Source organism: Salvia miltiorrhiza, chromosome 1 (assembly GCF_028751815.1).
Source record: "Salvia miltiorrhiza cultivar Shanhuang (shh) chromosome 1, IMPLAD_Smil_shh, whole genome shotgun sequence".
Taxonomy (NCBI): Eukaryota; Viridiplantae; Streptophyta; class Magnoliopsida; order Lamiales; family Lamiaceae; genus Salvia; species Salvia miltiorrhiza.
Window position 1 is genome coordinate 64,028,632 of NC_080387.1, and position 16,039 is coordinate 64,044,670.

At 40.3% G+C, this 16,039-nt stretch overlaps 2 protein-coding genes across 2 annotated transcripts; one reads left to right on the forward strand and one right to left on the reverse strand.

Moving 5' to 3' along the window:
* Positions 1-3,793: 3,793 nt before the first annotated feature.
* On the reverse strand, positions 3,794-7,232 carry LOC131004478 (probable receptor-like serine/threonine-protein kinase At5g57670). The gene is made up of 7 exons (XM_057931180.1): positions 6,537-7,232; positions 6,213-6,467; positions 5,957-6,114; positions 5,789-5,868; positions 5,561-5,696; positions 5,315-5,464; positions 3,794-4,150 (listed from the first exon to the last, which is right to left on the reverse strand). The coding sequence occupies exons 1-7, from the start codon at positions 6,724-6,726 to the stop codon at positions 3,944-3,946; spliced, it is 1,176 nt and encodes a 391-aa protein (XP_057787163.1). The 5' UTR covers positions 6,727-7,232; the 3' UTR covers positions 3,794-3,943.
* A 304-nt stretch (positions 7,233-7,536) lies between these two features.
* Positions 7,537-11,941, forward strand: LOC131011429 (uncharacterized). Its single transcript, XM_057939237.1, has 4 exons — positions 7,537-7,554; positions 7,697-7,807; positions 9,306-11,404; positions 11,482-11,941. Exons 1-4 carry the CDS (start codon positions 7,537-7,539, stop codon positions 11,939-11,941), a joined length of 2,688 nt encoding a protein of 895 aa, XP_057795220.1.
* Positions 11,942-16,039: the final 4,098 nt, after the last annotated feature.

Here is a 16,039-nt window from a genome sequence, read left to right on the forward strand (position 1 = left end):
TTCGTTTTCGGAAAGTTGAATTCAAGATAGTTTTGATATTTTGAAGCGTGTCGAGATCAAATATCATTAGCATTTGGGGAGGTTTGACGTTTCAGCTCAGCTCCTTAATTAGGAAATCGCACTCAACTTAATTAAAGAGTTTAATCAAGTTAGGCCTTTGTTTCGGGGTGAAAATGAAATGAAATTAGTTGACAATTTCTTTTGGTAATGATTGGAGCCCAACATTTCAAGAAACAAACTCTAACCGATTAGAAAGACCTTCTGTTCTGTCCCCAAATTGTTCGGATTCATGGATTTCAGTTGTGGAAGTTTTTTAACTTGTTTTATCATTTCGAAATATTAAATGATGCACATAGTATTTAAAGGAGTGTTTCTTTTTATTTACAAATAATGTCATTTTTTTAAGCCTACATATAATATCAATTGATATAAGAGAAAAATGTGTTTTGGGCACAGACGGCTACCAAACCGTATAGTTTTAGACCACAATCCATTAGAATCGATCGCCACCTAAGATTAAATATTAGAAAACTATTAACAAAGAGAACCAATCCCAACCTTAACTGTTGAGGATAAATACTATACGACACTTCTCATCATTTTTTTTAAGACTAATATAAATATCTTTTTGTAAAAGCAACACCAAAATGTATATTTTTTTCATTCTCTACCAAATAGAAACCAATATTATCAATCATAGTTATACACATAATGCAAATCTCTCTCTCTCTCTCTCTCTCTCTCTCTCTCTCTCTCTCTCTCTCTCTCTCTATATATATATATATATATATATATATATATATATATATATATATATCACAAAAAAAAAATTGGGTACAACTAGGGGTGTAAAATCGGGTACCCGCGGGTAACCTACCCGCAAAATGCGGGTATCTGCGGGACAAAATCGCCCGAAACCCCACCCTCACCCGACCCGCCTGCATGCCGCGGATACCCGAATACCCGCAGCAAGTATGAGGGTACCCTCAATTTTCCGCAAGTTCTTAATTGGTTTTAACTGTGTGGGTATTTTGTCCCGCTGGAGGGTATTTCTTGTCTCGCAATGTGCGAGTACCCTCTTTACCCACATGAATTTTTCTATAAATTAATTACCATTCATATCAATTTGAACTCAATTTTAAAATAAAAGTTACCTTTGTAATATAGTATAGATAAATATAGAATTGTGACACTACGAAGAACTGAACTGAAATTAATTATTAAAATCTACCTAATCAATTAAAGCCCCAAACGTATGTTTGAAATATTGGAATGCATAATAAATGCATCCAAACGTATGTTTGAAATATTCTCACATTTTTGTACTCACAGTCTATATATATATTTTTTCGAAACCGTACTCACACTCTATTAAATGCATATATAATATTGAGGTGATCTTGGGGTGAAATTGTGAATTCATGGCTATTTTCCTTTCCTGTAGTGTAGGCTGTAAAATTAAATTAATTCATAAGTATAAAAATTATTAAACTGAAAATTTAATTTGCGGGTATGTGGGTACCCGTCGGGGTATCCACGGGTACCCGATACCCGCATTTTTTGAGAAACTAATACCCGCACCCGACCCTCCACCCCGATTTTGCGGGTATCGGGTACCCGATACCCGCGCGAGTATCGGGGCGGGTGAGGGTATACCCGATACCCACAACCCGATTTTACACCCCTAGGTACAACTGGGTGTATTGTATAAACGGATTAACCCACACCCAGATCCTGACCCACATTCTGATTCGAACCTGCATCCTGACCCAAATCGTGTAAATGACACTATTTGGTTATACAAATGACACTGCTTATAATTGACACTGTTCGGTTATATAAATGACACTGTAATATTTTAAAATGTTATAGTGCTATTTTCAATCTTATAGTGTCATTTAAAATATTATAGTATCATTTACAATTTTATAGTGTCAATTACATGAAGTGTCATTTATATTTTTAAATAGTGTCATTTACAATGTTATAGTGTCATTTACGCAATGTCATTTGTATAATTGAATAGTGTCAATTACAAATAATGTCATTTGTATAACTGAATAATTTTATTTACACGATTTGGGTCAGGATGCGGGTTCGAATCAGCATACGAGTTAAGGTGTGAGTGCGGGTCAACCCGATTGTACGATACATTTGATTGTACCCAATACCACATCTATCTATCTATCTATATATATATATATATATATATATATATATATATATATAGAGAGAGAGAGAGAGAGAGAGAAAAAAAAAAGTTAAACAGAGAATGCTAAATATTTAGAGAATAGAGAATTCGTGAAATAAAAACGAACAGATCTACAATTTTTACGAACAGATCAATGTACCGCATGAACAGCAATTTGCCCCGGGTTCAAATCCCGTTGGTGGCGAGTTTTTCTCTTTTTTTACTAAATACGTCTGTTCGTTAGTTATGTTAATCTGTTCGTAAAATGTATAGACTTGTTCAAAATGAAATATATAATAATTCTCTGTTTAACTTGACCCTATATATATATATATATATATATATATATATATATATATATATATATATATATATATGGCACAGTTAGAAAACTAATATGTTGAGGCTCCACTAAATTCCAGTATTCTCGCCAAGAATATACTAATAATTAAGACCGTAATGAATCAAAACAAAAAAAAAAACTATGAAATAGAATGTGTAGTATATTATATTTTACTAGGGGTGTAAATTTGGGGCGGATTAGGTACCTTACCCGCAAATTACAGGTACCCGACCCGTAAAACTACATAAAAACTGCACCCTCACTCGTCTCGTGTTGTATGCGCGGGTATCCGATCCGCCCCGAATTTACACCCCTAGTATAATATACTACACATATTCTATTTCATATTCGATGTGGGTATTCGGATATCCGCATTATCCGCAATTTTTTAAAGCCGTGTAAATTTGAGGGTATTTTGTTCCACAAATTGCGGTTACTCGCAATTAAGGGTATTTTGTCCCGCTTTTTGAAAAAAAAAAATATCCTTTCTATTTAATCTATTATCCAAAAAAATATCATTTCTATTGTTCATTGACTCAAGTAAGAATAAGAACTAGGAATAGGAAGGAAATTACTCGAATTAGAAATCAAAAATTATTTTAAATTGATAATAAATAAGTAAAATAAATAAAAAATTAACGAAATCAATTTATCGAATCGGGTATGCGGGTACCCGCATTATCCGAAGCGGGTACCCAGTACCCACATTTTTCTGAAATTACATATTCGCATCCGACCCCTTTCATGCTTTTGGAAGATATCGGGTACGTGCGGATATCGAGTCGGGTGAGGATGTACCCGATATTCTCCACACGAATTTACGCCCGTATCTTTCACTATTGAATAAATCAAACCCCTCTTGCTTTACACAAACCCAAAAATTATCACTTGGGTAATAAAATTAAGAAAGTTATAGATTCTGTCAATCTCCCTCACGTTTCTGACTTCTGAGCATGCCAATATATTGCCAAAAATATTCTTCCTCTCCCCAATGAGTGTTTTCCAAGCTATTTCAATTATTATAAAAAATATTTTTTATTTTTCTTTTATGAATCCCGACACCTTATGCTGGAACTGGTTGTCCCTCTTACCATTATTATTACAACTTATCCTCAATCACACACACATTAGTTGGCATGTCTTGTGTAGTTCTATCACTACCCCACAACTTCATGTTCACAATATTCATAGCATCCAATTTTTTATTTTTTTTAACATAGAACATTCGTGATTGTTCCAAACTGGCGCGAAGATTCGAATGATCAAAATTGGCATAGCATAGCTACATTATAGACATAATAGTGTCTACAACAAGAGAAAAAAAAAATCAACATATATAATCTTGTTACATGTAACAATACACCTAGCTAGCCTTTCTTACATTTTATTCCCATATTCACAGCTCAAATCTAGCACTCGTTTCTCTTGTTGTACGAACTCCCCGTTGAGATGGAGTCATCGTGTTGAGAGTTTGAAGACGAGGAAGTGTCGCATTCATATTCACATTCACACTCGAGATCCTCGAACCCCCAGAACTCCTCCTGATCTTCCTCTTCCTCCAGAATCTTCCATTTATCCGTGTCGATTTCTTCCTCCGATAAGATCACCTCCACCACCTGTCCACATTGGTAGCTCCAAATTTTATTTACTACTATCATTTATGTTAAAATCAAAATCTGCAGAATATATTCTCATCGTAGACGGTATCTAAGACAGTTTAAAAAATCAAACCAAAGGAGAAGACAAAACTGATATTATTGCTGGATTTGTTGGATTGTATCAAGTAGGAGCAGACATTAATATTGTTAGGACAAATATTTAATCTTCAAATTGTTATTTCTTGTACTATTCAATTACAGTATTAACATATGTCATACTGTAAATGGAATTTTTATTGTCCAAACAAAATTAGGTTGATTCTTTTACTTTTTCTTGAATGAAAATAAAATACTTATGAAATTAAGTGGACCCTCTAATCCCTCCCCCTAAGATTTTGACCTGTCGTTATTATGCAAATTGCACATTATTGCTTAATAAAGCATAAAGATTGTAGTTAGGTGAGGCACAAACATCAAAAGCAGAGAAATTAATCACAGAAATAGAGGTGGTGCATGTATTAGTCATATGATGTTAAAAGTTTTACCATCAGCATATAATTATTGTATATCTAGATAATCAAATCTTTGGATGATAGTGAGATAGCAGTTCTTTTAATTTTAAACAGTAAACAGCAAAAGTTCATAGTCGGCAGAAATCTTCAAACAGAGTTCTAAAACGATTAAATTAAACAGGCGTGCCAAATTGATATTAACTAACGTCATTATCTCTAATCACAACCAGTTATGACGAGTTAGCACAAGTTTAGGTGAATCACCGCATCAAAACGGCGCAGGATTAGGCTAAACCTCAACCAGAAAATGACATGAACGTAATAAGAAAATCCTATCTTATCTGTCACAACAATTCTCATGCTTTCATCAAGATTGAATTTTTCAAAGCCTTCCATAAAGTAATCACCGCAACATATACAATAAAAACTAATACTACTTCTCAACATATTCAAAGGCAAGGATCAAATTCTATTAAATAAACTAAGTCATGTCCCGCATAGCTCACTATTATATGTCAAGACAGAAAACCTTTGTCGTTTCATAGCATAATCCGCGGTGACACTACGAAGAAAAGTAATATAATCAAGAGATAAACAAGCATATCTTGAAGATTAAGCACAAATTGTTTAAGCAAAGAATCATTAATCTCATGTAGCAAAACACATTTACCTCACTCATGGTGGGGCGCCATATTGGAGAGGCGCGTATGCAGAGAGAGGCTGCAAAGGCGAGCCTGTTGAGCTGGACGACATTGTAGTCATCTCCGAGCCTCGGATCAATGACCTCTTTCAAGTCTCCTCGGGTCAGTATAGGCTTGGCCTAGGATCATCAACGAGGAAAAAAATAAGTTTGATATATAAAGACATAATTCTACGTAGTATTGAGGTTTCAGAAATGATAAACTGATAATCTCACCCAGCTATGCAAGCTTTGATGGGAGCTATCAACAGGTCTCTTGCCAGAGACAAGCTCTAGCAAGAACACACCAAATGCAAACACATCTGTCTTCTCGTCTACGACGCCGTGCATGAAATACTCCGGTGCTAAATGCCTTTAGAAATCACCAACAACAACAACCTTAACTACACTTGTTTTCAACAGTCACTGTAAGAAAAAGAAAAAAATGAAAAATAATTAATGTACCCAAATGTTCCTTCTATTGGAGCAATGGAATGATGGCTCCATTGTGATGGAAGCCATTTTGCTAGACCAAAATCTGATATCTGAAACAGAGAAAACAGAGTCATGAATCAATGAATATACATATTTTATAGTATAAAAAAGAAAAAGTTAGATACATTTTTTTATGACCTGGGCCTCAAAATCTGCAGCTAGTAAAATATTGGAAGACTTAATGTCCCTGTGAATTATTCTTCTAGGGCAGTTCTTGTGCAAATAATGTATCCCTTTTGCAGTTCCCAGCGCAATTTTGTACCTTGTCTTCCAGTCCAATGTAGGCAATTGCTCATCTAATTAAAAAGAAAAAAAAGGAAAATCCTTAAAATTTAAAGATTTTTGTTTTTTATTTGGTAAAATCTAATTAATTCGAGAATTTATTGTAGATTACCATGAAGAAGAGAAGCAACAGAGCCTTTGGATGAGAACTGGAAAATGAGGTAAAGGCCATTGTCAATACAGCAGCCAAGCAGCGACGTGACATTTGGATGGGAAACGTGTCCTAAGGTTCCAATTTCCGTCAAGAATTCCTTCTCTTTCCTCTCGTCGTTTTCCGCCTTGGTCAGCCGTTTCACCGCAATCGCCTGCCCGTTCCCGAGCACCCCTCTGTAAACCTCCGCAAACCCTCCTTTCCCCACCATATTATCTATTTGAAAAAAACAGATTACATTTGTGGAGTGAAAATCGTCAAGAAAAAGAGAAATGCGGGACCCACCTGCGGAGAAAGCGTTGGTGGCGGCGGAGATTTCGTCGTAGGAGTAGCATTTCCAGGTGGGTTTCTGGAAATTCTCCGACGGCTGGACGGCTTTTTGGTGAGCGTTGAATTCGGGGAGGTGTTCTTCATCAAAGGCGTGGCGTTTGAGGGAGAAGAGCCTCTTCAAGCTGGCTGTCCGAATGTATCTCATACTGGTTTGGTAGGGAAGAAAAGAATGAGGAGGTGTGTGTGTTTCAATGATTCTGTGTTCAGAACCAAAACAGAATCAAAGTACACAATGGAAATCCACTCCGCACTCATTCATAACAGGACAGAATACAAAACAGGTTTGCTACTTTTCTCTCTCTCTCTCCCTCTCTAGAGGAGGGGGACAATGCTTGGAGAAAGAGTCAAATGTGAGTCTGTGTCTATGTGGATTGTGGGATGTGTTTGTATATATATATTTAGTTATATATTACGCAAATTTTTGTGATGATGTGCCCAACAGGGGCTTCAATTATTATAACCCAAAACTACAGGTGTTTCCTAAACCAACATGAAATAATTGGAGTGGTTGGCCAAGAAAATATACTAGCTTTTGGGAAAATAATGGAAAAAAGAATTAGAAAAATGATCTCACCCATCTAAACTTGTACTGAATACGAATTTTCATGGATCATTAAATTCCATTGTTGGTTTGATGAGGCTTATTACAACACTGGATTATTGGTGAGTTCGGTTTGGACTTTCATCATGCAAATAATTCTTACAAATGTGTTCGAGTGAAATACACTTTTCAATTGGCATTTGTAGGTGATCAAAAGATTCGCTTTTCTCGGTTTTCTTTTACTATAAATTTGTGATTGCTACAGAAAAAATTTACAATAAACAGAAATGCTTAATTAATTGAACTTTGGTGAATTCCGCTCTCAATACTTTACAAAATTTGCTTTTTATGTTATACTAGTATGCAAATGAAATAAGAGAGGCGACCTAAAAGCTTTTAGATGCAATAACCGCAATGATCAGTGGTATTCAAGTTTGTGATGTTTATAATAAGCTCACTCATCTGTTCTTTCTTACAATATTGCAATTTCACGTTTGTAATAATAAAAAAAAGTATGTGATTAAAGTTTTGTTTAACCTCAGCTCATTCTTTTTACAATGTGTATTGGTTGTAGAATATCGAAATAGATGATGATGTACTGTTCATGGTTAATGAAAGGTCCAGTGTGTCCTCTGAGGAAAGGAAGCATGTGGATGGGGCAGGCCAGCTGAGGTTTAATGAAGCTGTAATACTCAGTGCTGCATGTTTTGCCTCAAAATTCAGATGTTGATTCATGTTAATATCTCCCAAAAAGAGAAACTTAATTAGATCCTAATTTTTGGATTGTCGTGAAAGGAGGCCATGCTTATCTATCTTTGCGCTCTCTGCGTTTGAACGCTAGATTCGATCGATTTCCCTCTTTTCAATGCAAGCCTTTTGTGAATGTGAAATAACCATCAAACCAATTTTCTCTAGTTTACATACATTTACCCATGCAATAGTGAATAATAAATAAAAATGTACTACTATAGTTTATGCTATATATAATGAAAGATGTTAAAATTAGAACATTTAGATAACTCGAGAATTCCTTCTATCGTGAAGATTTATGATGAATGAATGTACTACCTAAATTTATATTTTGAAGGAATTAAATTTTTTTTTTCCAGTTTTTTTTCGAAATACATTCTCACTGTACTCACACTTATATAAAACATAAAAAAGAATAGTGACAATACATAGTAGTACCATTTTTGATAAAATAAATAAGTTAAGTATCAAGGGTCATAAAAAAATAAGTTTTGTAGCACATTTGATCTAAAGTACATAAGTACAAGTCAATAAAGTGAATGATAGTGACATATTATTTATTTTTGATTTAAAAATAACCAAATAAAACCAAAATCTGATTCTCTCTCTCTATTCACGTTAAAATTAAAACCGAGTATTAAAACCATATCTTATGGCATTATGGCGTGAATTTATGTGATCAAAATCTGATTCTCTCTCTTTGATTTAAAAATAACCGAAATCGCGTTAAAATGTGATTTAAAAATAAGCAAAATTTGATTCTCTCTCTCTATTCACGTTTATGGCGTGATTTTATGTGATATTATGGTTGTTGGGTGCATTTACACCAACTCAAACACTTGTTAAGGAAACAACCTTAAATTCACGAAATTAAATGCTCCGTACACGGTTGCTGTGGGTAGTTAATGAAGGATACCAACCAAATGTTCATTCATCAGACATTTGAACAAGAAAGAAGAAGAAAATCCTCTCAATACACATACACGACTCATACACGGTTGCTCAAAAATTCAAAAAAGAATCATCTAAAGGCTTGTATTACATAAGGTATGTGAAATACATTTTTTTTTTTAATTTCGGCTGTACACGGTTGGTGTTCTAGAGTACACGGTTGTACACGGTTTGAGTTTTAGTGATTTTTTGTTGTTTATTTCAATAATTATGTTATATATATGACTTATTACATGTTTTGGACTAAAAAACGACATAAAAAAACACTCTGTACGCAAATTACCTTATTTTTGAACCCTTAGTGTTCTGCTGTACACGGTTGTGTACACGGTTGTACACGGTGGTCGAATTTGCTGTACACGGTTGGGTTGAATATGATTTTGATGTTATTTTTAGCATGTTTGTATATTCAGTTGATGTATTGGGGTACACGGTTTCCTGTTTGTGTATTTAAATGTTGTATTTTTGTCGTTTTGAAGCAGATGTCGTTTCAAGCAATCGTTATACGACACAGTGGTCAGTGGAAATTAACCGAGTATGAAGGTGGCGATGAGGTTGTCGTGTACATGTCTAAGGAAGACCTTTGTCATGCGAAGTTGATGCAAGAGGTGCACGATCAATTAAACGAGGATGGTCGATCCACTTATATGCTTTTCTACACATCGACCACGGACGAAGGGCGAAAAATAAAAGTGGCTTTGAAGACTGATTCGGATTTGAACCGGCTGATTTCCGAGCATAAGAAATATCTCGTTGTTTACGTGATCGAGAAGGGCAAACAATCTGCGGCTCCGGTTCCTCAGACTCAAGAGCGGGTATATTATGAGGGACATCGGTCTACTGTGTTTCCTATTGAGACGGACATTGGAAGAAGTATCCCTACACACGATGATAGTAGGGACGATTCATCGTCGCAGGAGGAGGAAGACGAGTCTGAGTCTTCGGATGAGGAAGAAGAGGCGATACGACGCAGAGAGATATTGGATTCAGTGTCGACTGAACAGGAAGCGTGGAGACAGACAGGGCCTCAGAATTTCACATCGGATGATCAGCCCGATGTCGAGCCTTTTGTTGGAGTTCAGCAGCTTGAGGCACGTGATTGGGGGATTCCAGTCCTCGATTTTGACGATGCGCCGGCATTAGGTTGGGAGGATTCTAACGTATTGGAGAGCGGGATATTATCAGTGGGGGCTCTATTCCGGTCGAAGGATGATTTGGCAATCGCTGTTGGCCTGTACCATATGGAGAATCACGTGGAGTACGCCGTGCATCGTTCCAGTACGACCCGTTTGTGGTTTGTTTGCAAGAATGGCAACGGTTGTCCGTTCATGCTGCGAGCCGTTCAGAGTGCATCGATCTGGAGAGTGATCAAGGTGGTGATGGATCATACCTGCCACACGGATTTGAATCGCACTGCCCCGAGACAGATTCCGGCGAGGGTTGTTGGAAGATATTTTGCACGAAAATTGGTAGGCGAGGGGGTCGTTTTGAAGCCGAATGAGATGATGTCAGAAATGCAGCGCTTATTCGGTATTGAGATCAATTACAGCTTCGCTCTCCGTGCAAGAAACATCGCGATTGAGATGACGTATGGTGATTTTGGGAACTCATATCAGATGCTCCCATCGTATTTGTATATGCTGAGAATGAGTAATACCGGCACATTATACGACCTTGAGATGAAGGATGATGGCAAGTTCCATCATATGTTTGTTTCACTTGGACAGAGCGTGGCTGCCTTTGAGAAGGGTTACTTGAGGCCGGTCATCGTCGTAGACGGGACCAATCTGAAGGGAAGGAACGGCGGCATTTTGTTCGTCGCTGTTACAAAGGATGGGAACGAAGCAATATTTCCTCTCGCAGTTGGGCTTGGTCCTATCGAGAACGACGAGTCTTGGACTTGGTTCTTCCACCGACTGCGGACTTGCTTTGGTCAGCCGGATGATCTCTTGATTGTGTCTGATCAGCACAAGAGCATCAGAAATGCTGTGGAGTGTGTCTACCCGAACGTCCTTCACGGGTTGTGCTATTACCATATCCAGAAGAATCTCGCGCATTATGGGCAGCATGTAGCTGCAGTCTTCAAAGCAGCGGCATATTCCTATCGATCAGACGATTTTCAAAGGAATTTTTCTGCGCTTCAAGTACTGAAAGTCAACGCGCACACACGCCTCGACACTATTGGTGTGGAGAGATGGGCCAGGTCCAAGTGCCCTGTACGACGCACGAGCTTCATGACGTCGAATGCTGCCGAGACGATGAACAGTAGACTGTTGTGGGCACGACGCCTCCCGGTTGCTTCATTGATCGAGACCTATCGAGCCATTATGGAGAAATGGTTCGATAGGCGACGCATCTCGGCTGCATCGAGGTCACATGAGTTGACTGAGGTAGTAGAGGGAAAGTTGCATGTGGCTGTCGAAGCGGGTCGGCAATTGGCTGTTCGAGGGACGACGACGCACATGTTTAGTGTTGAGGATGATCATGCATTCTACATTGTCGATCTCGAGAATCGGACTTGTAGTTGTGCTCAGTTCGACCTGGATGACATTCCGTGTCGTCATGCTTGTGCCGCTATTAGGTACCTCATTTATTACAAATTTTGCATATTGAAGTAATTTTTTGTAAATTTATCTTTTTATCTTTGCATTTTATTAGGCGTGCAGGACTGCAAGTCACGGATTTTGTTGGAGGATATTTCAAACAATCCGTGTTGTTGGCCACATATATGGAGCGTATTGTTCCCGTTCTACATCCTACGTATTGGAATGTGCCCGATGAGATATCAGCCTATGTTGTGAAACCCCCGGATATCACGGTCCATGCGGGACGACCGAAGTTGAGTAGGGCTCGTTCAGCAGTTGAGGGTCTTCCTAATTCGGGTCCTCCTAATTCGGGTACTCCTAATTCTCGACCTCAAGTATGCTCACGTTGCAAGGGTGGAGGTCACAATGCCCGGAGATGCAAAGCGCAAGTGGGACCATTGGACTTGAACGTGCCGGTGGAGGGTGTCGAGCAACCACCCGATGCACGAAGGCGACGAAAGAAGAAAGCGGAATTTGTAGGAGTGGAACACACACTAGGAATGCATGTCCTCAAAATGTTGGGTTGTGAGTGATTCTGGATACAGAGTCAGATTTGGTTTTGATTAAGTGGAACACACACTAGGAATGCATGTCCTCGATTTGATATTGAAAATGAATTTGGTTGTTTGATTGTTGTTTGAACATTGAATTTGTTGTTGCTACATGTTGATTTGGCTTTAAAATTCAAAAAACGGGTGTTTTTGGGCTGAAAATCGGTGGCCTGCCCTCTGTACACGGTTAGACCCTAACCGTGTACACCTTGGGACCAATCGTGTACGCAACCGTGTAGCGATGAACACGCAGCCGTGCACGGTGACACGGTTCAGTGTTTGGCCGTGTGCTGTACACGGTTTCGAGTTCTTCCGTGCACGGTTGCGTACACGGTTTCGAGAAACTGTACACGGTTAGGGTCTAACCGTGTACAAAGGCCATTCAGCCCTTGTTCACCCCAAAAACACCAACAAGTCATAAAATCAACCGTATTTTAACAACCAACAACCATGCCAAACACAAAAACAACAAACCACCAAACATAAGCACAAATCAAACCACAAAACAACAGCAAATCAAGTGTATTTTAACAGACATTCGTTTTAAACACAAAAAAATTGTTCATCAGCTGAACCGAATAGGGGGAGGATCCGTACACAACTCCCATATCCTAACAGCTATAATTTGTCGATACTTTTGTATCTGTGCGGGTGTCCTCAGCTGCTCACGTGTTGGTGCGCCACAAATCAAACGATCCAGATAAGCACATGCAAACACACCACAACTTACACTATCTTCTTGGAGGAATTGCTCTCTGATTGGCATCATGACGATCTTCATAGCCACATCTGGAGCGTGCACAAACCTATCGGGAGTGTGTGCATAATAACCCACAGTGTGCAGCAATTTAGGCATCAGGCGAGTGATTGGCTTCAATGCATTTAGTCGACGCTTTCGTACACCTTCCACATGTGACAGTGAGTCATACACTCTCACCTCCCATGCGGAGATAGATATAACCACAGTACACCAATGACTCTTATCGACATTGCAAATAGCAAAAATCTGCAACACAATATGAAAAATATTTAGAAACGTTACGTATTTCAGTTAGAAAATTCCAAAATATGTTTATATTATACTTACCTCTTTCGCTTCCAACCAAGGCCATGTATGGCCTGAATCAGTTCCATGAAACATGGCGATCAGCTTGTCGGGCACCACCCACTCCTCGTATCCGTGTAGAGCCCGAATGTTGTCCCAATCTGGCTCATTCGGATGCAACGACCTGAACTCTCTCCAAAGGGTCTCCTACAATCACAGATTCATGATTAATTTATAGGTAGTTGTATATACATAAACAGAAATTATTCTATCAAAAACTTACATAAAAATCCAGAAAAGCTATCGGCGTTCTAGCCCGTGTCACGCCTGCAACGAGCCTCGTATGCCCCCGATCTATCCACTGCTGATTTTGACGGAGCCGTCGGAGAGCCTTCAGATTCCAGAGGTCTAATATCTGCTTAAAAAAATCATGATTAATTATGTACAATGCAAATCTTAAGAAACACAGTAAAATCAAATTATTATACCTCCCCGTCCAACTCCTCGCGAGGATTCATAATCTTGTGGAATAGCTCCTGGGACATCACCCAACCCGTCTCCATCACTGTGACGTTAGTCCCCGGCGGCGATCTCATAAACGCCTTGAAGCCCCGCTTCTTCGCCTTCAGCAGCCTCTTACCATACGGCAAGGTCGGGTCAATAACCAAGTGAGGCCTCTCTCTAGCACCCGCCTCCTCCTCTGACGAAGTCCAGGAAACATTCAGATCATCATCTACATCCCCCGCCTTAGGCGCAGGGGTCTCTGGACTATGGTACCCAGCCGATGGCCCTGGGCGATCACTGTGACGTGAGGCGGATCGCCTCAAAGATGTCTGCCTCTCACCATGATGTGAGGCTGATCGCCTCAGAGATGCCTCTCTCTCACTGTGACGTGAGGCAGATCGCCGCTGACTCGCAGGGGGTGGATCCTCTCCACGCTCTGAGAGTCTCTGACTGCCACGAGGCGGATCCATGTCTCCAACTGAGTGCCTATGGCTCACATGAGGCGGATCCTCACGCTCTGATCGCCTAGGACTAGGAATGTGAGATGAGACCGTCTGTGACTGGGTCTCGGCTGGTCGAACTCCTCACTCCCATGTCTATGACGACTGGCATGGCTGGATGATGATCTATACCTCCTCGAAGAAGAGCGTCTCCCAAAGATGTCCTTCACAGCGGCTATGACCTTCTTCGTAATTTTGGCGACCAGTCCATGCTCAGAGTCGTCATCTACAAGCTCGCGCCGTATCTCGCGCCGCATCTCAGGGACCACGGTCCGAATCTGCTCCTGTGTGATACGGGCAATCAAGTCATCATCGCGTCGCCTCCAATAATCCTCATCTCGGTCTGCCTGAGGCTCGCGATCATCAAACTCCTCTGACCTGCGCCGCTTCGACGGGCTGCCAGCCGGCTCCTCATACGTCTGTCTATGTCGCTCGACATGGACAGGGACAGGCTGCTTCTCACGAGCCATCTCTGCTCGTGAGCTACTCCTCGGGACAGGGACAGGCTGCTTCTCACGAGCCCTCTCTGCTCGTGAGCTACTCCTCGGCACAGGGGGAGGCCTAACAGGAGGAGGCGGTTCCGGTACAAGTGGCTCTGTCAAGCCGGCATATTTCCCTCCTGGATGGCCTCAGGGTCTGCAAATACCATGAATCATTCTCCTCCTCGACCGGTTCGAGTGTCCGGTTACACTCGGCCTGCACAAAGATGAATCGATCATTTCTCATTATTCGTTAATCATAACATAATAAAAGGATTGAAACTGTAAAAAAACAACAATAATTACCTCATCAGCATCAAAAAAGTGGGTGAAGTCAGAAGCCGACTTCCAAGTCGTCCAGTTCACCAATCGTGGCATCTGCAAGCTCGGGTCACGAGCCCCACACGCGCGGCCCAACCTCGGAATGGCCTCGTACGACCAAATCTGTAATGCCCATATGGGCCCATAGAAGTGGTACGTCCTCCTAGTACCGGTAATCTCCGAGGGATGCTTCTTCAACACACTCATCCCATGACACAAAATCTGGAATGAGTAAGAGCCCCACGGGAAGTCGATCCATGCCTGATCCTCCTCTACCAGTGCCCACACCCAATCGTGCACGTTTTTATAATCCCGACAGAAGATGAGATCATACGCCACGAGAATATTGGCCACCTTCAAATAATCCTCGGCAATATTGCCCATACTGCGGCTAACGAACCGCTTGCGCAGATCCTTCACTTCCACCTTCTTGCCTTTAAAAACTCGGTGCCATAGACTCTGCTTCCCAACACGGTGATCCACATTAGTATCAAAACGCTGCGGGGATGGCCCGAAGCACAACCCGGTCACCAGACAATACTCCAGTGCGCTGAATCGAATGTCGTGTCCACCAACGTAGAACCACTTCTCCCACGGACCGAATGCTTCGTCATACAACTCCCGTGCAAGAAGTTGGTGCAGTGCGGCATTCGCACTATCCTGCCTCTTCAACTGAAGTAAATGCCCAAACGGACCTATCTTAAATTGTTCAAAACACCGGTAATACGTCAGACAGGTCTCCACTTCCTTCAGTGTTTTGTCCTTGATGTAGTGATTGATTCGTCCGGCATAACCTTGCATGCACGGACGTAACCAAGCATGCCTCGGAGGCTGCAATTAATTCAAAATGATGATCAGTATCAAAAAATATCAACCGTGTACAGATTCTAGACCAACCGTGTACAACCGTGTATAACCGTGTACGGATACCCTAACCGTGTACGGTTGTACACGGTTAAATCGTGTACAAAAAATACCTCTATACGTCTAAAATACACAATTAGGGCATATTACATGATTTAAAATCAACCGTGTACGATTTTAGATAAACCGTGTATGGATGAACAAACCGTGTACGGCTGTACACGGTTAAATCGTGTACGAAAAATACCTTTATACGTTAAAAATACACAATTAAGGCATATTACATCAATTAATCCTAACCGTGTAACATAATTGTCTAACCGTGTGCAACCGTGTACTGAAGAACCGTACACGGTTGTACACGGTT